General features: G+C 33.1%; 1 protein-coding gene across 3 annotated transcripts in view; it reads right to left on the bottom strand.

The window, feature by feature from the left end:
- LOC130901752 (tripartite motif-containing protein 2-like) overlaps nucleotides 1–20346 on the bottom strand; it is a 53493-nt gene extending 33147 nt beyond the window's left edge. The window contains exons 1-2 of one of the 3 annotated variants that reach the window (XM_057813329.1): nucleotides 20207–20346; nucleotides 12766–12897 (exon numbers count right to left, since the gene is read on the bottom strand). In XM_057813329.1, the coding sequence (XP_057669312.1) occupies nucleotides 12766–12785 (20 nt within the window). In that variant the 5' untranslated portion in view covers nucleotides 12786–12897; nucleotides 20207–20346. Of the gene's footprint in view, nucleotides 1–12765; nucleotides 12898–15654; nucleotides 15789–20156 lie in introns of those variants that run through there. The other 2 variants (XM_057813331.1, XM_057813330.1) reach the window with 2 other exon arrangements.
- Between the last annotated feature and the right edge of the window lie 2000 nt (nucleotides 20347–22346).

Raw genomic sequence — 22346 nt, 5'->3', positions numbered from 1 at the left:
AAACCATACATAAATCATAAATGATAAGTAATTTCGTTACAACAAATTATTTTTAACGTGCTCGGCTACTGGGGTCATTTGCACAGGTGCTGTTACAATATATTATTACATACATCCTTTGAGGAAATGTAGTAGGAAGATAATTTGTTCAGAGTCCCTTAGGATAAATTTGATATTAAGCTTGAACTGAAACGGTTATCTTTGAGCGGTATATTTGTAACAATCAGTCAAAATGTTCTAGCAAGGGCGTCGCTAACGGTGGGCAGGGGGTCCGTTGCCCCCTCCCCTAGAGATCAAATGTATCTAGCCGCGAAGCGACCAAAGTCCTAGGGCAGTGAGAGCAATTGACTTCCTTACTTATTAAAAAATTCGCATCGCATGATAAATTAAGGTTTAATGTAGAAAGTATTGAAATATTCAGAATAAAATTAAGATTTTGACGTCCGTTTTTAAAATCCCCGATATTTTCATCAAGACTATATCAGATTTGCAAAAAGGCAAGGCCATTAAACAATGTAAAAATATGTAGGTAGGTATGGTGTGTGTACATTGCATATATTGCTACGATAGCCGTTCATCAGCATTCACGTTAGTTTTGTATAATTTGTGTGCGGAATACCTAAAATCGAAGTTGTTGTTACGAACACACGATTTTAATTAGTGTTGTGGACAATGCCATCTGTAAATGTTGTTGATGTCCTGAATGAAACAAATTCCTTCATTCCCGAAACGGAAAAAGCTTTAAAAATTTTGATCGCTTTACCATGCATGACCTGTACAGTAGAGCGATCCTTTAGCAGCTTTAGAAGACTAAAAACATGGCTAAGAAGCACCATGGCGGAAGATCGCGGGTTATGTTTTAATTAAATAGTATTTTTGTTAAAATAAATAATTATTACTGTGTTTGAAAGTTTGATTTAGTTATTGTGATGTCGAAGGCTTGTGAAGTTGTATACATTGATATTAGAACTGTTCTTATTAAAATCGTCATCGAGGCAAAGACTTCCTAAGTGTAACGTTACATGCTCTTGACTATACCAGGCATTCATATTTTGTATCCTCCATAACATTGCCGCCCTTAGTATCGGTGATTGTATATCTTGACGTGTGTTCATCCACAAACAGGCGAGAGTACGGCAGGGAGAGGTATTATCACCGATGCTTCATAATATATACGCACCCTAAAAACCTAGAACACCATGATAGCGGTATATGCGGACGATACCGCAATAGCGACGAGGTGCGTGAAAGTGAAAAGCGTCACGAAAAGACTTTTAAACGTCGCAAACAAGATAGACGAATAGTGAAGAATAGAAGTAAATACAATACAAATACAAGAAAAGAATAAGATTCGACCAGAACTTAAAAATTAACGACCAAGAAATCCAGCGGACAAGGCCAAATACCTGGACGTCACATTGGCCCAAGGTCTCACTTTCAGCGAACACATTAAAAACATGGTCAAGAAAGTGAGACAGAGCAATACAATGCAGATTAATCGGTAAAAAAAGCAAGCTGTAAACTCAGGTTTATTAGAAGTATAATAATAATGACTTTTACATATGTCTCGGTAGCGTGGCACACACATGCAAAACGAACAGAAAGAAACTACAGGCTTAACAGACCATAACGCTGAAACAAGCGTTAAATGTCCTCTGGACAAAAAAAAAGCGAGACACGAGGAACGGGACCGCAAAAAGTATTGAACACTAGGGCAAAAAAGCAATTCATATAGAAACACACCCGAAAGAATAATTAAGGGAATTCATTAAGTACACCAGAGAGGACTACAGGGAGCACTGGTGACTGAAAATAGAATTGGATCAATAGGTTAAGTGAGTAAAATAACAAGAGAATAAAAAAAAAAACCAGAAAAAAATAAGAACACCCTCAAAAAATAATGATACAATCCTAGGTTTCCGAACCAACCCACAAGAGGCCACCCTCCGACACGGTAATTCCGTATTTCATAAGTAAGTGCCGAGCTATACATCGGGGACAACTGTAAAGAAGAAAGCCGGAAAGGGTTTACCTGAGGCAGCGAAAAACAACACACATTACGACGGCCAAACCAACGCGTCGACACGGGTGTATAATATACACCCGTGCTAACCCTTAACAAAAAGGAAGACTTTATAGAAAAGGAAGGAACGCACTAAACATGATGAAAACATGTCGGAATGACAGAGGTCGGTGGAATGTCCTGTTTCGCATCCATCCGTGGATTTATCCATGGGTGGATGCTTAGCAGTACTGACGGTGTGTGTGCTGAAGCACTTTTTGGTAGTTGGTCTGCATGTTCGTTACCTACGATTCCAAGGTGGGAAGGCAACCAAAGTAAATGTTATTTTTTGGGATGTGAGAAGTTGGCAGGAGTCATGTTTTGAATAGATGAAATTGAAACAAGTCAGTCTATATATATTGCAAAAAACTGGATGGATTGTAGTATGCTGAATAATTCATCTGCGTGAACGCCACAGATTGGTGGCATTAGGGATGATTCTGTTTGAATTTTTAACGTTGTAACTGCGCAACGTTTGTAGTATCTCGTAAAGGATGGATAGTGGAGTGGTTGAGTGGAGGAATTAGAAAGAGGACTTGTTTGTGAATGGTCTATCTCGTCGAGATGTGATAAAGTAAATGAAATGGGTTTTATAACTGGTATGGTTGATTAATGGTATGAATTGTTAAAGGTAGATATAAATAGACGGTGAACAGGGTTGAAATAGAGACAACATAATAAATAATAAGTTTCTATCCTCTAGTTCAAAATTCTCATTACTTTCACAGTAAAGGGGTATATCGAAAAACACCTTGACAGGGACGTGGAGCTGTATTATGCACCGAATTTCAAAGATCAAGTTCTGTTTTGGAGGCAGATATATACGTGTGATAACCTTAATTTAATATTAAGAATTTTCATTAACTCCCTAGTGGTAATGTGAGAGGAGTTTAATAATTTGGAAAAATTGCCATAGTAGAAATCAATAACATGATGTTTCCAAATAAGGCGAGAGTTAAATGTTTCAAATGGCTCAAAATTTTAAAGTGAACCACAACGTTATTAAAGAAGACACAGGTAGATGGTAGACTACTAAATTTAATAAATTTGGTTGTTGTCCAGGATACGTTTAATACTAAGTGGCTTATATTTTTCCTCAGAGTGTGTACTGATGAATGAAGTAGTTGAAATGGAAGTGTCATGACTGATAATTCGTTAGATCAGAGGTGTCAAACTCAATTATGCAGAGGGCCATATATTAAATTTTGAATTATTATAACATTATACTTATTAAATTATAGAAGTATATAATACACGGTTGTTAAAAATCATATTAAAGTTATAAAAGATGTTAGGTAATTATGTTGAGCTCGAGGATCCAGATACCTGACTTCTCTTGTTTTTGACAAGTTCATTGATGTCAGGTACCATATTCGTTGTAGTTATTTTAATAATTGTTCTTATTTATTTTCATGACGGAAAGCATCTGCTCACATAAATAGGTGCTAGCAAACATGTAGAAAATGGGTGCTGCATGCTTTTTTAATTTCGGGTAATTATCCAAACTCTTGAAATATTGAGTATAAAATGTAAGAGCGTTAATCTCATTAAATTTTTCTTTCAAAATACTGTCAGATGGAAAATCTATCAACTCCATTTGCAAATGAACTATGAAGCTTCAAAATGAAATAGATTGTTGAAAATTGGGAATTCCATTTCATTCATTTGGTGAAAGTCTTCAAAACGAATATTGAATTCAAATTTACAATTACGGATATCGCACGCGCACGACACAAACAAATGCATAATACCTTCACAATCACTACTTCGCAGTACAATTAAAATCCTTCTCCAACTGTACTGCTTCGATTACACGACTCAACCGACTCACATCGCACCGACGCACTCGTTTTATATGGTTAAGGAAGGTTCTAGTCTAGACTCAAAGCGTGTGGAAGATTCTATAGTTCTCGACAACAATTATAGGATATTTCCGCTTGCTGCTAAGCGATGGCGATACTGTCTTTCTCTCTCGCTTGTCTAGGCACGTGCTGCCCTTGAAATTACTTATAAGCAGTAAACTTGAGTGTAAGAGTATTTAAAACATTGAGGAATCGAATAAAGTCTAAAAGCTCTAAAAAACATGATTCTTCTTTCTGTGACACATTGCGATCGCGGGCCTTATTGATACGTCCCAGGGGCCGGAAGCGGCCCGCGGGCCGTATCTTCAATATGCATTAGATCGTCTGCATATAAAACATACTCTGAGCAAAAATCGTTAATAGGTATATAAATAAAGTAGGGCTTAAAATAGACGCCTGGGGAACACTATCGTTTTGAATAATTGGTTAATTATTTGTGGAAGCTTCATAAATATTAACAAATAGACTCCTATAAAACATTTCCCAATGCCTTTAGGACATAACGTGATGTACATATTTTATGCTACGTTCTCTATAAATGATTTGAAATAAATATTCCTGTCTATTTCTCCGTTCCAATTTTTTTTACTTAATGACAAAATATTAATGAAGTTAGGCAACGTCGCATTTATCGTCAGCTGTTTTGATAAATGGGAACTTTGAATTAAAACGCATGTGCGCTATGTAGATTGGTTTGTTGTGGTTTTATTGCCAGATATAAACTTTACTGGACACAAAGAAAATGCATTGGAATTTTAAGTATTGCAAAATAGCCTTAAGACTTATGGCATTAACTTTAGAGAACAAATCGTATCGTTTAAATATTTATTAGTTCCAGCAAATGACAGCTTTTGTTCTTTTCTATTCCGTTATTTTATGGTCGGTCGTAAATTAAAATTGTTTCTGTCTGTCTAATACATAAAACATTATTAATGGTTTTAAGAAGACTATTTTTATCAAAGTTTAATTGTGTTTTTAATTATATACAGGGAAGATTAAAAGATACATTGACTCTAGGAATAGTAATCAATAGTAAGATGAAAGAAGAAGGATATAAACATATATATAGCCGACTTGAAAGTAGTTTATATGCTATTTGATAAGAATTGTGGGGATGTGATTGAAGTTACATGGATTCCTTCTATTATCTCCAGCAACAGAAACGCGAAAAAAATCTTTTAGTACTAATGTCAACCAGAAGGGATTTTCGATTTCGAACAGAAATATTATTCTTTAGTAATTAATCATTGATTCATATTTCTTCACTAGAATAGAAATGAATCTTCTGAAACAACATATATAGTTTTGAATTTTTGTAAAAGAATCTAGAATCATTGAAAACTCTTTTCGATTCTACTGGAATCATTCCAAGGGAATATAGATCGTTTTCACGTCAGGTATTTTGCCACTTTCTCACTCAAAGTAGCAGTCCAACTAGTCTAATGACTGAAGGAGTACCAGATCAAAATACCAGGGTCGCTATTTATTTTCTTTTTTAAAGGTTAGACATACAAAATGTTGCTAACAGGTTGAAGATGTTCGCAACATTTTTGGGCGCATCAATTTGTATCTGGATACAGGTTAACAAAGTGTTGTTACTAAAATAGAGGAGACTGTTGCTGCTGGTACTTCTGCTGCGTTATTATTGCTGCAAATGCTGAGAAAAGAGAAGGGAATGGTGGTATAAAGACGAAACACAAGGCATTTCGATTACTTCAATTGTATGTTCTTTGGTGCAATTCATAGTTCCTACAAATGCAATAAGTCACGCAATACATTATAAAACTGACAAATAATATGTGTAAATAATAATATAAATATGTAGATACCATATTGTTACGAACAAGCTCGCGAAAAGGGCCCTTAGGTCGGCCCTGTCCAGCTACAATGAAATTTTAAAATTCGGCAAATTCGTGCGGCGCCTTCAATCGGTATTTTATAAATGGCGAACGCGCCTTTAATGAACTTTTTATTATAGAAGCCTGTTTATTACAGTATATCTTTCAAATAATTTCTAGGAACGTCTATTTATTCATTTCTTGTACTTCTTTTTGTTTTAGAATTTTCTAGAATTCTATTTGTGGTATATAAATAAGTAAATGTAATCGCAGAAATTATTTAAGTGATATTTGTAAGTTAAATGTATTGTATAGTGTGTAAATAAACACAAAAAAATGTTACAATATATTAGATAGTCTATAGCTCAGATAATCTACCGTAGATCGCCTCTATACTTAGCGATATTTTCAACAATTGGCAGATATTTGTCCACAGTAGTTTCCAGCCATCAGAGATATTAGAATCAGTATCTATTCCTATTTGCAATGGCTGATCGATCCACTATTAATGAGTGAAACACCTGAGAAAATTCTGTTTGGACGTGAAATTGGACCGGAAAATTATTCGCTTGTCTGAAACATCCCTGCCCGTATCAAGAACGCACGAGGGTTGGCAAACGTCTTCCGGAAGAAGTGTGCGAATATTCTCGCGCTACACACTCCGCCATTGTTGACATTCAGGCGTCAGTCGGCGTTGTGCTACAGTCACGTAAACATGTTCGCCATTATTGATTCTCCTGCCAAGTATAAATTGTGAAATGTGATTCGTTTTCTAAAGGCTGAAGGCCATAGTGCTGCAGAAATTCATCGGAGAATGAGTCGTTTGTATGGGGAAAACTTCATGAGTGATAGTGTTGTGCGTGAATGGTGTCGAAAGTTATAAAATGACCTGGTTCAATGAGCGGACAGAATGGTTAAAGAAAACCGCAGATCCACTATTACTGTTTTGTCTACGGAAATTCAAGGTCTGTTTTGTACCCTATTGCTACTAAACGGTTAGGTGATTATGTCGAAAAGTAACCGTAAGTGTACGAATCTTTTGGAAATAAAATTATTGTTTCTTATGAACTTGTCTTTCATTTATAGCCTATCGGAGGTTGAAAAATAAAACGACCCTTGTATAATTCAAAACACCTTGGAGCGAAACCACGCAATTGGAAATCGTAAATAACATAAGCATGTATCTGTCAGATAATGGAGGGTTGAAACACCGATATCACACGCTATATCTTTTCGTTTGAAATTTTCATATGGGTAGTTATTCCCTTAGTGGGTTGGAAGAGCAGGTGCTTGGTTTTATTCAGGAAGTTTACTGATCAAATATAAAAATTTATCTGTTTCTGGATTTTCCATTTGCATTGTTAATAACGATTATAGTGAGTACTTTAGTACCTAACTACTATACGGATGTTAATAAATGTGATACTTCTAGGTGTTTGTTTTAACACATTTCACTACTTTGTACTTTCAGTCATAGCAATTTCATTATCGATTTACATTTTAATTAATAAATATAACAAATTTCACTTTCCAACGAAAATAAAATAGCTTATTAGCATTGTGTATATATACACGAGAAAAATGAAATTCACGTGATTATACTTTCTCATTGTTAAATGATTAAGAACAATTAAATATCTTTGAATTACCTATGTGCGTGAAATTTTTTCGATACCATTTAAAATGAAGCTATTGTTTGTTTCGCTTTTCTAGCCCATCCTTAACAACCGAATACTGAAGAATCGAATAAATTCATTTTATTCACGACCGTAGCATAATATAGCCATTATACGTCTGTTTGCTCGACCTTAATCATATCCATTAATAACGGTAGTGATTAATAAATCCTTTAATCACTTCTATCAGATGCTTCCTTGATTTAGCTTTATTAAATTATTTTGTTACAATAAATAGGTTTTTATAACTTTATCAAGTAAAACAATACTAAATATTTAGTTCTAAGCAAATAGAAAAAAATTAAATCTTCCTAGATCAGATTCAAACCCAGGACCTCCAGTTTGAATGCAGGGAGCATTAACACTTAGCTGTCAGAGACATAAATGTCATTGTCGAATATCTGTTTCTCCGCAATTCATGTCTACTCGAGTTATTAATGGTATATTTTGTACTTACAGATTGTTTCAAACTGCATGGTAGTACCATGGAATATCTAAAATCTTTTTCCGACATGTTATGTTCATTAAATAAAAAATATGAACTTCAGAACATGCTGAAGTCGATTGTAGAATTCTAAAAGAGTCTTGTGTTATATTTAATTGATAAATAACTATTTTGTGAAGTGTTCTCCTAATTTTAAGAGGTTGCCCAATGAAAGTATCTCTCCTGCAAGATAGTCCATGAACACAATTCCATGACTATCCCAAAAAACGGTTGCCATCACTTTCTCGATGGAGGAAGCCGTCTTTGCTTTTGCGAAGCAGGTTTGACGTTTGCAATTCACTGCAATACTTTTGATTTTTAACACTGAAAACTTCATTCTTTACTGCTAACTGTAAATTACAATGCGCAATATTTGCGATAATAGAAATATTAATTCTTTTTGTATTTAAGTATTATTTTTAAGTACAAACCGTGTACTAAGTGCAATGGGAATATACAAGAATACAAGTCTGAAATTAATCCGAACAAAGAATTTAATAAGTTACACAGAGATAACATAGCAGAGCTACTTTGTAAAATAAAAAATGAAGAAAACAACATTATATTCAAGGTAGTTGAGAAAAGGTTACACCGATCCTAGGACTTGATCCCTGTGGAAAGTGAAAACTTATTGCAAGAGTGAAAACTCTGAAGGAAGGTGAATACAAAGATGACATCTTGAAAGGGTTAGGTTGTTATAAAGATTATGAGTATGATATTGATCTAGTCGAGAAGCTCAAACTAAAAATTAAACCGTTAAGAAGAATCCCACTTCCGAGACCATATCGTGGTTATTATTTTAAAGAAAATAATCAAGGGGTTGACATACGAAAACTATAATTTTATGATCAGGGTTGAGCCTAGGGTATCCTCCGCCCGGGTGAAAGAACAAATTATGCCGCCCTATTGGCGTACCTAGTCGAAATTTGATTAGTGTGGCGAGATATGAGGTAAATTTCTGATCTATAGTCTATTTCAGAAAAGTTTAGAGCAATAAAATGGGGAATTCTGTCCAGTTTGGCTTAATTTCGGTGTCGGCCATAGGTGTAGGTCTTGAATTATAGTGTAGGGATTACTTAGGTAGTAGATTATACAATTACGTTTTGCGTTTAACAGGTACCGTTTAACCTTCTATTCCAACCCTATTTCAGATTGGGCAAGGGCAATGGGGCCTTACCCAAAATTTTTAGACCTTTATAAGTATATTTAGTTTAACGCATCAGTATTTGGTGTTAAGCCGTAAATAGTGTTTACAGTATTATAAGATTATTAATAAAATGGTGACGTTACACCAACGAAAAGATGTTTCAATAATTCTCCACGATCAGTGAATGAAAAACTTATTATTTTAAATGTACACGATTGCATAAAATACGATTACCCGAAATTTACTGTACAAGAAACTGTCGACCGATGTTTCCGAATGACTGGTATTGGAAAGTCCACCATTTTTGAATTATTGCGGGGAAGAAAGATAGCAGGTCAAATGGAACCTCCCAAAAAAGTTCAGGCAGACCAGTAAAAGTCCTCGATGAAGACACCAAAAGTGTAATTCGAAGAAAAGTTCACTCTTTTTATTTTAAAAAGAAAATACCCAACCTAGATAAGATTTTAATGGAGCTTTGCCTGGATGACAGTATTCCGTTGATGACTAAAAAACTATATAGCAGTACAGAACAGAGCAGAAGAAAATCTTTTATCTTGAGAAGACGTGGATTAATGAAGGTTATACAGTACCAAAAATGTGTATAGTCGGATAGAAAAGTACCTACCTACCTTCGCCGAGAAAATATTCATTAGTAAAAATCGTCTCTATCTAGCAAATGTGTCTAGATCTTATTGGAGATAGGAGTAATTGGATAATTCAATTTGAAGTGTATGTATAACGCACCTACTGTTTACATTTTGGAATTGGGAAAATTAATAACGTTTTTGGGAAAATTAATGAAAAAATTTTCTGTTATTTTTTTAGAGATATTTTACCTTTTGCCTCCCGTGTTAGTGCCGCCCGGGTGCCATGCACCCCTTGCACCCCCGGCACGGCTCGGCCCTATTTATGATGATTGCATATTCATGTACAAGTTTTAGACACTAGGTGTCTACACTTACACTACACACAAGTCCTGATATTTTTACTACTACCTAGTCTAACGTCAATATCAATTTTTTAGATGGATTTACTTTTACCTTACGTTAATCGTTGTTAATCAAGAATTGATCCATGAACATCTGATAAATATAGTGGAATAGCACTTGTATTTTCAAAAGTAAATATTTGAAGACGAACAACGCGGCAGATTATTGATGATAACGCATCTATGTTTGCCACAACAAGGTGTGATCAGAAAATCATTTTATTTTCTGATCTGTCTTGATTTTGTATCTTTTTTTATTGAAATTTTCTTTAAAAACAATTAAAATCTTGACGTTTCAATTTACTTCGCTCTTTATTAAAATATGATTCGACTTTAACAAAAAACTTTTTTTTATACTGTTTTCGGTTTTAATAAAAAGCTAAATTATATTTAATTGTGAAATTTAATAATTGACAATTTTACTGAAAAATAGCTCCTTTCATTATTCTCTTATTATTTGAAAAAAATAAAAATTAACAGAAATCACTAAGGTAACATTGTAAACAAAGGCAGACATTGAATTTTTGGAAATACAAAAAATATTTTCCAAATGTATGGCTGATAATTCGAATAAAATTGCTGAGAAAAGTGTAAAAGCAGTAGGGCAAATTATTCCAATTAAGAAAAAGTACGAAAAAGAATATGCGATGTTTTGCGACTGGCTTACGAAATTCGAGGTAAAAAGTGCTGATGAAAATCTGATGTCACTGGTACTAGTTCACTCGCGTGCGAGTGTACTCGGACACAGCTCTACACTGGCCAGAGTGGCAAGTGTGAACATATGCTAGCACGTTTCTTTAAAAATTAATGGACAACACAAGTTGAATGAAAAGGAAAAACATAAATGAGGAATGTTTGTGAAATGTATTATGTAATGATTAAAAAATAAACATAATCGAAAAGCTGCATATTGTACATTGAGAGATTCTACCAAAATTCAGTATCCAACCTGAACAATTCAAAATGTGAAAAATATAATCAAAAACATCACCGACTTTTATTAGGAGTTAAATAATGGTCACAGGCATTGTAACAGACGACGTTTATAAACCGAAATTCAACAACCACATTATCCTCAAATGAACTCGCATGCGAAAAAGCATACCAGTAAATTAGCATGTCAGAATACCAAATCCCTTGCACCCAACGCGCGGATACCTTATGTATGTACAGGCGAAGGATTCTCCAGATGATGATTTTGAAGTTAGACGAAGGAATGACTGTTGAGGATGCCTTACAACAAGACACATTGAAAGATGTGTCGTACTGCCATGCAAAAAAGCGCCAGAGCCCGAGAACGTTAGTTAACTAGTCGAACTAGCCAATGAGTTACCCGTTGAAGATCAAATCAACAACGAAGACATTCGTGATTGGTGCAATCAAGATGTTCAGATGGAGATTACCGAAGAGGAAATCATCGATGTGGTAACCGGTGCTAAGGACAGTGAAGATGACAATATAGACGAGATATCTTCCAAGAGTGTACGCCACACTACATCCTGTCTCTACAGGGTTGTCGCAATATTGGATCGTCCAAGCGAGGGAAGAGGTTATCTCAGAAAACGATCAGACTTTTTCAAGAAATAATCTGTGCCGGTCCCAATTACCTCGGATAATCGGGAGTCTACTGTATAATCTTTCACTCAGTATATAGCAAATGAGTTTTTATGATATATCGGTAGCTTCTTCTTTTTTTCTAACTTTAATCCGGCGGTTGGTAAACTTGTTCGATGATATCGCAGGTTGTCGCAGTTTTTGATGTATTGACATCTTCAGGTTGAGGTTGAGTAGAAAGTTTTTAGACAATTTTTCCATTGGAATTCTTTGTAGAGTGTCAGAGCCTCTCAAAAATTATTTTACAAAACAGACATCTAGATCGTTTATCGTATCGTTGGATTTTACAACTGTGAAAATACTAAGAGGGTGGAAATCAACCGTAGCTGTTGAAGGTACATCGACGATAACATAAATAACAAGTGTTTCGAAGTATTGTGGAATATGTGATAATATTATTACAAGTACAATTACCACAAGAAGTAATATTAGTATTAATATAAGGTAGTATTAATTACGATTATTATGTTGACAAAAATAATAGTGATCATTACTCACTCATTGAATAATAAACTTTTTCTAATAAATGCGAATGTGATTAGAAGTATGAGAAACCAGACAATTTCAGACTCCAAAATTAAGTTTTTTATATAGCTTAACTTACAGTACAGTAAATATCAAACTTTTTTAATTTGTGATTCTATTTTTTTCATTTTAGGAACAAATACACTTAATATAGAGGTAAAATTATGATTAGCCACAGAAAATAGTCCACCCCGATATTTGGCATTTCAGAATAAATGGTTGGGGAAATAAAAAGAAGCGTATTGGTAAATAACATATTTTTTCACTTTGAACACTAATGATTGCTGACACATATAAAAGTGGATTGTCGTCTGTGGCCCACTGTGTATAAAATCCATGTTTGCCAATTAGTAAATTTGTTACTGACAATAATATTGAGCTTTTGGTATAGTTTTAATTAATCGATCACTTTAACGATTAAAAACGCTCATTTCTATTTTGTTCTTTGCATAAATTGAGCGAGCATTCCGTCTTGTCGTTTATATTTTTTTTCGTATACTGAAGTGTATCAGTTTTCAGTCCACAATTCCCCGGATATAAATATTAAATAAACTGATTAAAGTACTTACAGTCTAGAACAACAGAACATGAATCGTTGTAGCCCGTACGACTCGCGTTAACTCTTAGCAATTCTTGTCACATCTCTTGCGGGTTGTTGATGATAAACAACCACCGGTCGACAAGACTGAGATCCAAGACCACTGAAAAACGTAAATATTTACATTAGGTTGTTAGAAGTATGGGAAGCATACTTAAAATGTGAGTACCGGAGCTTAAGTACCGCATGCAAACATCAAATTCTAGGAAACGCTGAAATGTTATATACAAAGGTGTAAGCGTCAGTAAACATTGATACTACAATCGAAAATTTTCTGTTTAAATATAAAAACCTGGTTTTGGAATATCACAACTAGATTTTTCAGTAGTAGAGAACAATCAGGTGCAGCGCATTATAAAGAAAAATTAGAAATACACTATAGTTAATTGGAAATTGAATGATCCGCTACCGAGTAAAATTATTGTTGTTTTTCCCATTTATATATACTATTTCTATCGGTGGGGTAAGTTTATCCCTGTCTTTCACTCAGACTAACTTATATAATTTATTTAAATTCACCGATTACGTTCCGTTCACAATTACTATTTATTATAAACTAAACAATCTTGTTTATATTACGAATTTCTCAAAAAAACTATATATAAAAATATATAGTCAAAAAAATTAATAAAATGACCTTCCTAGAAATATAAACAACTCATCAGATTTTAGAATTCCATTGTAACCGCAAAAGACCAGCTTCACGGTCAATGTCATGGACGAATTCGTAACATTACCCGCCTCCTTAGATAAAAGTTCCTTCTGTAAGTCATGGAGAGTCGGAACTAGATGTTTAAATCGGTAATTGGACCCATTTCTTTGTCGATTCCTTTGTTGGCACTCATAAATTCATCGGAGGCAGGATCAGGCTCTTCTTGTAAATTGTTCACTAATTCTTGTAGGTTATGGTCTCCTTCGAATGGCGCTAGTCGATTTTGGTGGACTACTCTCGGTTTTCCATTGGAGACCGTGCTTATGTGATATGTAATTTTGGAGAAAATCCCTTTCTTCTCATCGAGTTGTGCAGCCATAGTTTTTTTCTCTCTTTAAGACTGCCGTCTGTGGCTTCCGTACTGAGTCGTTTTTTCATTCTGTTCAATCTTCTTTTCTTCTACTTTCTGATTACTTGATTTTCTCGTCCATTTAATTTTTCATAGTTGTCATCAAAGTAGAAATCTCCTCGTCAATATTAGTCGATATATCGTTCTTCAAAGTTGAAATATTCTTCATGGTCTAAATCTTGTCATCCATATTGACAAAAATATCATCGAAATCTTCTCGTCTATCTTAGTAGAGAGTGACGAGATCAAGGTGTAAGACTCGTTTTTGAATAGATAAGTTTTTCGATCAAATCCGTCACTTACCAGTGCCCCTTTGAGTCTTTCTACTAATTCACTCTTCTTACCGGACGTTTTTAACTCGCGATTCTCCAGTTCAACATTCAGTTCCGTCACTCTCATGTTTCCAAGTCTCTAAACCATGTTCAAGTCACAATCTATTTCTATTTATTTCTCCGCTAAACAAACTCCTTTATATACATAAAATAAATTTCTTAAAAATTCTAGAAAATAAACAGACAACCAAATAAATAGAAGAACAAATATCAAAGGTGCTGCGAATTCGCCATATTTTAGAATTCCGTTAATCTGGCCTATGTCGTGGACTTGTTCGTAACAGTATTTTTCTTAAATACTATGTTATGCTGACAAAATCTTATCATCCATATTGACGGAAATATCGTTTTTCAATATTGAAATCTTCTCATCCATTTTAGTAGAAATATCGTTTTTCAAAGTCGACACACCTTCCTTTATATAAGTTTCTTGATCAAATCCGTCACTTATTAGTGTCACTTAGAGTCTATCTACTAATTCGCTCTTCTTGTCGGACGTTTCTAGCTCGCGATTTTCCAGTTCGGTTTTCAGTTTCGTCACTTTCGGGTCACCAAGTCTCTTAGCCATGTTTATGACACTATTTATTTAAAATACCCCACACCTGACACTAATGTAATGTTTTTTTATTTATATATAATAAATCTATATAAAACAATATAATAATATATTATATTCCAACCGAACAGGACCGACTTCGCGGCCTAGGCCGTGGACGATTTAGTACCATTATAATTCATTGTCATATAGATATTAACATAAAGTAAAAATTATTATAAATGGTTGTAATGTAAGAAAAAAACATTAAAGAGAAAATGCATATAATAAAACCATAGTGTAGGAGTTTTATATTTCATCCCACTCCTCCCGAACTCACAGTATGCATCAAATACACCCTTTATGGTATTACTGTGTTTAGGTTAGGTTAGGTTTATGTTTATTTAATCTATTTTTTCACATATTACAACAATTTTTTAATAATTTTAATTTAGTATCTTCTGATTTTGTTTCAGTATGCTTCACAATCCTGTATATAGTACTTTTGCCATAAAAACTTTCAAATGAATAATATTTTCTTATTTATTATATATAAAAAAATGAAGATATCGTTTAGTAGCCCTAAGTTTGTAATTATGTATCAATATATTGACAATATTTATTTGAAAAACATGGATAATTCAGATGGCTACAAAGATAAGTAAATCAGCTGACTTCAACCTGTCGTATAATAGACTTTCTTCGAATATATTCACACTTTACATGTATGATTCATTATCAATATAATTAGAATTTAAGTCGACTTAAATGTTTATTTTCAACAGATACCTTCCTCATCTTCATAATGGAAAATATCAATTGTATAAACTATTTGCAGCTAATACGATATAACAAAACAAAGGAAACAATCATAACCTACTTTTCCGATCAGAATCTATATTTACTACAATAAAAAATCAATTGCCACTCACCAAAAATATGTAACAAACAATTTATAATATCGAAAAATATTCAGGAATAGAAATGCACAAATAAATGTTCAGCTGTTCAGTGTTTTTGTTTGGGAAATCAACTGAACATGGGGGAAAGTTGAGGGGTAACGGGGTAGATGTAGTAGGGAAGGAGTAAAATGAAAATCGATATCAAAAAAGACTTGCTTGTCTTTCCCATTCATCCTTACTCCCCCTCAAACAATTATTCCTTTCATGAAAAATAATATGGTGTATACGCATGATCATATAATTTACACCTGATCGGTTAAGGGACCAAATTATTTAAATCGGTGATATAATACATACGATATACAAATAGATAATGAATCCTAATTAGTTTATTAAGTACCTACATCGTTAAGCTATACTATTGAAATAATCAGTGTGCTAAGAATCCGGTAAAAAGAATAAAAAGCCACTAATAGATGAGATTAAAGTTACAATTATAGAGATTTTGTAGGTCAATCAAATTATACGTTTACCCTGTATATAGTAAAAAGTTTTTAACTGTTGAATTTTTGAATACCGACAAAAAGAGAAAGATTCAGTATTAGTTATTAAAAAAGTATGTGAGTTCTAACAAAATATCTATTACAAATTAACAAGAAACTTTTTCTTTTACTCACACTCCAGAGAGTATACATTCAGGTAGTTTCATCAAAATTGAGAAAATCTAGAAAATCAAATAAGAACCAACACATAGCAAAAGCGCATGGAGGAGCCCAAAATATGAAGATTGGGAGCAATTCATTTCCAGTCCATTCCTGGGGAGTTATTGAGCCTCACTCAATTGTAGGGCTCAAAATTTCAAAAGAATTAAATTCTTTGTAACCCTTTAACTTTAAAATACCCTTAGCACACCGTTTGAGACTTTTAAGGACATTAAGTGATGATATGTAGAAAGCGATCAAACCGTTTTAGGGGGTTAATTAGGGGCGACCTAATCTTAAAAATATATCTGTCCCAGTTGATTTTCAAAATTTCAGTTTCTCACTTTGAATAATTCAATTAAAAATTTTTTTTACCCTTGTGAGTTTTAATAAAACTCATGTCATTTGCAAAGATAAGTCAAATAACCTAACAAATGTTTTCAACAATGTTATTTAGTAGGTTACAAAAAGTGAAGAGTTGGCTATAAGTCCATAAATAAAATTTAACAATTTGCAATTCCGTTCTCCTAGAAATTAAACTGTTAAAATTTTTTTAAATGAGTGGTAAATTCTCATTTAGCGAACAATTGGATATGTTATCGGTGTTTGGTTTTTGTGAGGGAAAGTGTAGAAGAATCTTGGAAGAATATCGGAGGGGTGTTGAAAAATCGCGTGGTTCCTCCCAGAGAAACATTTTCTAATGTTCAAAAACGCGTTTTTGAATTTAAAAATGCAACATTCAATGACGAATTACACTTTGGTTTTGATAAAGGTCTAAAGAAAAGACCGAAACGTCATTAAAATGTCTAAATAATCATTTCAATATTATTTCTATAGACTTAAACCCAAGAAAGAACACAATAAAAATATAAAATAAGTCACAGGAATTGAAAACCAAATATATTTGGGTTTTGTAAAGTCCTTTTTACATTTAAGGTCTATCCACACTTATCCGTGCCGTGACGTGACGTCTTTTTAGTAAACTAAAGGGGGAATACGGTGCGTGTTCAAACATGAGCGGCAACGTGAGAAATTGAGTTCCTTCATATTGTAAAGAACTGGTCGATGAGAAACTCGTCTTTCATATTACAAAAATGAGGTACGCACAGAAAATATTGAAAAATGAACCGAACAAACTCTTTTTCGTCACGTCCTTAGTTTTGATTGTATATTTTATAAAGTCCTTATCGTCTTGTGAGTTTTGAAGCATGAAATTGTTTCTATTTCTTCGTGGATCTTCGATATAATTAGGAATATAAATTGTAGTAATTTGTTAACAAACAATTAATTTGAGTGAGAATATATCTAATAGAGAACCGGATATCAAAAATAAACTTCACAATTTAACACTGTCATCAAAAATGTATTCTGGAAAAAGTTTCCGAATATAGTACAATTTAATCAAAATAAGAGATGGAACAATCGATATTAATTTAGAGGATGTTTCATAGATAATGTCGGGTTTCCAAGCTTCACTTTGTATATTAAATAATTATACGAATAGAAAGCCTTAATATTCTAAATATAGTATTCTATGGTTTCAACTCAGCGTTGAGCAAGTTCTTTGATACCTTGATAAAATCAGTCTTTGGGCTTGGATGTAAAAAATTGTCGCTATGCATTTTCAACATCTCCTTTGGATTCAAAATTTTCCCACGCCAAGACTTTCGCCATGGATATGAATAAATAGTAATCTGACGATTAAAAGTCTTTCTCTCAATATAAATTTGTTCCCTGGCTTATGCCGAGCTCCGTATATAACAAAAGTAGCTCAACTATGTTTAAAAATTTGAAGGAAGTTAGACTATAAAAAAATTGCTGTAGAAATATATAGATATACATTTAAAAAGAAATCAAAGTGGAGAAAAACTAAAAGACATGCAAGATAAGTTAATAATTATTAATGTCGAATATTCCAATGTGACGACTGAATTCTCGCTGTTAAGAAAAAACTATTCAGGTTGTAATGGAGATAAGAGAAAAAAACAGAAACAATGTGGCAACAACGCGGTAGTTTATCTTTTATGGTTTGCGTTAACTAGTAGTAAACAAACAGTATCAGATTATTTATGTATACAGCACTACCATTAATATGAAATTATTAATAGTTTTTCATAATCGTTAAAAAATAAATGATGCAATTTGTAATATAAAACCGAATGATAAAAAAAAAGAAATAATAGCATTTTCCAGTTTGTATTAAGCTACTATTAAAAGAACTATGAAATGCTCCTATTTTATCTATCGACTCCCTGGAATTTGTGTCATGTTATGAAATATTATTAGAACATCTAGCCACCGATTCTAAACATTGAAACTTTCGTTTGCGTCTTTGTTACATACAATACACTACATGTGTATCCTTTTATAGAAAAAAAGGTGTGTCATACAGAGGGTGTGGAAACCATAACATAGCTTACGCACTTTAATTTCATGTAATCTTGATTAACATTGCGTAAACTGAGTAGTAATAATAGGGAAATTACAAATTGTGAATTTATCATTATAAGGATGGTATAAATTTGAAAACACTTAATAATTGAAACTTGGTAAAAATTATCAAAAAACTGTTTGGTAATTTTATACTTTCGCGGTCCCCTCGTTTTTTTGGCTCTAGAAAATCGAAAAATCATCCGATTTCGATGATTTTCTTAAATCTTCGTTTTTACGGCGGATTTATAAAAAAAATACGGGTATAAAAAAATGGAAACTTGGTGAGGTTACGTTAGGGGAGAATTGCTAAAAATTCAGAACAAATGTTCACATATGGTCTGCTTTTCAAACAAACCCCCCACTCCGCCCCTCGCCCAATTCTCTTTTACAATCAACCTTAGTAAGATACCATTTTTTTAATGTTGAAAATTTTCATATTTTCAAAGTTAACTTTTAATATTGTACACTTGATTATAATAAGTGATTTTAAGAATGTTTTTGTTCATATAACTTCAATGATTTCTCAAAAAAAAGGTACAAACGCTTATATGTGAGAAAAGGTCAATTTTAAGAGAAAATATTATTATTTTTTATTGTAAAAACATGATAAATCAACATTTTTGTATGTTTTTTTAATTTGTTCGTTTTTTTTGTAGATTATGAAAAAAAAATGTAACAACTTCATTTGATTATTTTGAAAAAAGTTAATAACGAGAACACCGCGAAAGTATAAAATTACGAACTGCTTTTATAACAAGTACGTACTGTACTGCCTAATTTGAAATTATACTGTAGAAAGTCATCAAGATGAATTTTTATGACTGTTCTTCTAAATACATACGTGTAATGTTCATAGATGTTATGAAATTGAGATGTTACTTGAATTAATGGATAATGGCACAGAGGCTCATCATTACATTAGTAAAAAAAATTGTCTCATGAAAAGCATTGACTGTATGCAACACATTTTCCATTAATCCGTACATATTCAGTTTAATGAGTTATAATTCATGGATATAAATTATATTCATTGCAAAAATTATAAATTAATTGAATCCATACTACTATTTTATACTTGTGAAATTACATAGTTTAAACAAATACATTAGTTAACCTAAATTTATTATTAATATCCTCTGTAAATACTAATAGGCGAATAGCTCTAAATTGCCAATGCACACAGATATGGCTTTAATGACGTTCGGAATATTATTTTCAGTTGTTAATAAACAAACTGGATTTGTATTCAACTATAGTATTTCAATCAAAAATTCTTTTTTTATTGTGAACAATTTTTATAAGTGAAAAGGTATTTATATTTATTTTTTCGGGTATTATACTATATCAATATTCTAATCAATTCATTGAGTAAATAAATAAACTTGTGTAATAACCTACCGGCAAATAAACTAACACTATTTATTTATATTTTTGTAAACAAAACTAACCTTAAACAATCACCCACGTGTCCAGAAATAACTGGTTTTCCTGGTTCTGTCTCCTAGTACGAGTAACGGTTATTTAATAGCGCAACTCGTTTGTAAATATATATTTTTAACTATAAGTGATAAATATAAAAGATAAGTAAGTTACAACTATTAAGTATATAATAGATATTTCTTATAATATCGTCATAATTAACTTCATGCACTTCAGTTAAGCGTCAATAGACAGTAATGTAAGAGCATTCAGTCTTGGTTACTCTGAACATGAATCAGTCTGCTGGTAACTTTTATCGAAGAAAAACGTGCACATCCAAGAGAAACGACCAATTCATTGTTAGTACATCGCTGAGAAGGAGATAGTTAGAATAAGACTTAAGGCAGCGAACCTGAGCCAAAAAGATCAGCTATTGGCCTCAAATTAACCTCAGCCCATTGAGCAGCTAGTCTACGGCAGAAAACATGTTAATTGGACTGACAAACAATGGAGCTCCGTTCTATTCTCAGACAAAAGCCTGCATGGTAGCGATTTAAAATAACGAGTCCACGGAAGATCTGGAGAAAGATTCGCGTAGTGTTGTATAAAAGAAAACGTGGCTTTTGGAGGATGTTCCTAAATGGTTTGTGCGGGCATTTTAATGGAAGCAAAACCTGAGTTTTTTTTTAATGAAACTGTCGGTGGAGCAAGGGTTTTAACGGCGAACCGATACATAGAAGAAATTTTAGCGATTTATGTCATTCCTTACGCCAGTTTCATCCTAATGCAGGATATTACCTGTCCACATACTGCAGTATAATTAGTATGTTATTATACAATCCACGAAAAAACGATTGGAAACTATATTGGGGCCAGGGGAGGAAACCCTAAATATTGATAGGTTAATTCCAATAAAATGATTATTTTGACGAATTTAAGCTTGTATTTTTTTCTGTCAGTTTTTTATTGTTTAAGATTCCTTTTTATTCAAAATGTTTTCTTTATCGAAAAAATAATTCGATAACAATATAGACCACTCTCAGTAAAGCTAAGACTAATGGCTTTGAGATGCTAAAATCAGAGAAGAATGGAGGTTGCCAATTTTTAGGTAGAGACTATGGACCGGGAAAGTGTGACTTGAGTCGATTTTTTTGCATAAATGTATAAGTCTGACTTATTGATATTTCAGTTTTATCTTGTTAAAGCAACAGTACTTATGTCATGTTTCTGAATGAGTTTCTCTATTGCTATAAACAGCAGCGCTTCTTAATATTTTCTTATCAAAGGTTGATATCATCACTTCGAATTATTTTCTACCAATTCAAATTCTTTATCACCTTAATCATAGTTTTTTTAAATGATTTGTTGTTCATTCATTGAATTAATTAGATCACTTCCTTAATTACAGTACATGTTTTGGTTAGTAGATAACTGTTAATATTCAATTCATGTTCAGCTACTCGAATGTAGTTGTATAGTACCAGAGTTTAAAGTGTTGGTTCTAAGAATACAGTTATATTTGTAGGTTAATGGTACCTATACCCATTGTCCACACATATTCAGCCAAAGCTTAACTCCGATTTGGTTGAGTGTTACCTGAGTTTATACTAATTATTCCAAGGCATTGACATACTGTCACTCGATCTTCATCTCCTCCAACTTGGTTGAATATTGACAAAATTTAGAGTGGTACTATCTAAGCTACAATTGTCCAAGCCCGGAATATACGATCGAAGTTCAAAAACTGATTTGATTAAATGGCGTCAAACTAACGGTTTTAAGTGTGCGTTCACATTGGCGACACTCAAGCGGTGAGCGATGCCATCGCGCGCGTTGTTTTGTTCAAATTAAGGGTCGTTTTAGTTATTTTCTAGCTTTCAAACCAAAAGGACGTAATGAATTTGGTATCCAAACGATTATAGAAAGTACACGACTGCAAAGGCTAATTTTAAAGGAAAGCAATAAAATACAAGGCGTTCATGAACTTAATAGAAATAGACATCTCAAACGGCTGGCCTGGTTTGAATTTCCGATATTAATAACTTACGATCAATAATCTCATTTTGCGACGTCATTTTATTGAAAGTAGAACGTATAGATTGGTCGCACTTCGACTCCATACTGAATAAAAATATAAACATGAACGCACCACAAAGGCAATGCCACTCA

Source organism: Diorhabda carinulata, chromosome X (genome assembly GCF_026250575.1).
Source record: "Diorhabda carinulata isolate Delta chromosome X, icDioCari1.1, whole genome shotgun sequence".
NCBI classification, from domain to species: domain Eukaryota; kingdom Metazoa; phylum Arthropoda; class Insecta; order Coleoptera; family Chrysomelidae; genus Diorhabda; species Diorhabda carinulata.
This window is presented reverse-complemented; position numbering and strand designations above follow the sequence as displayed.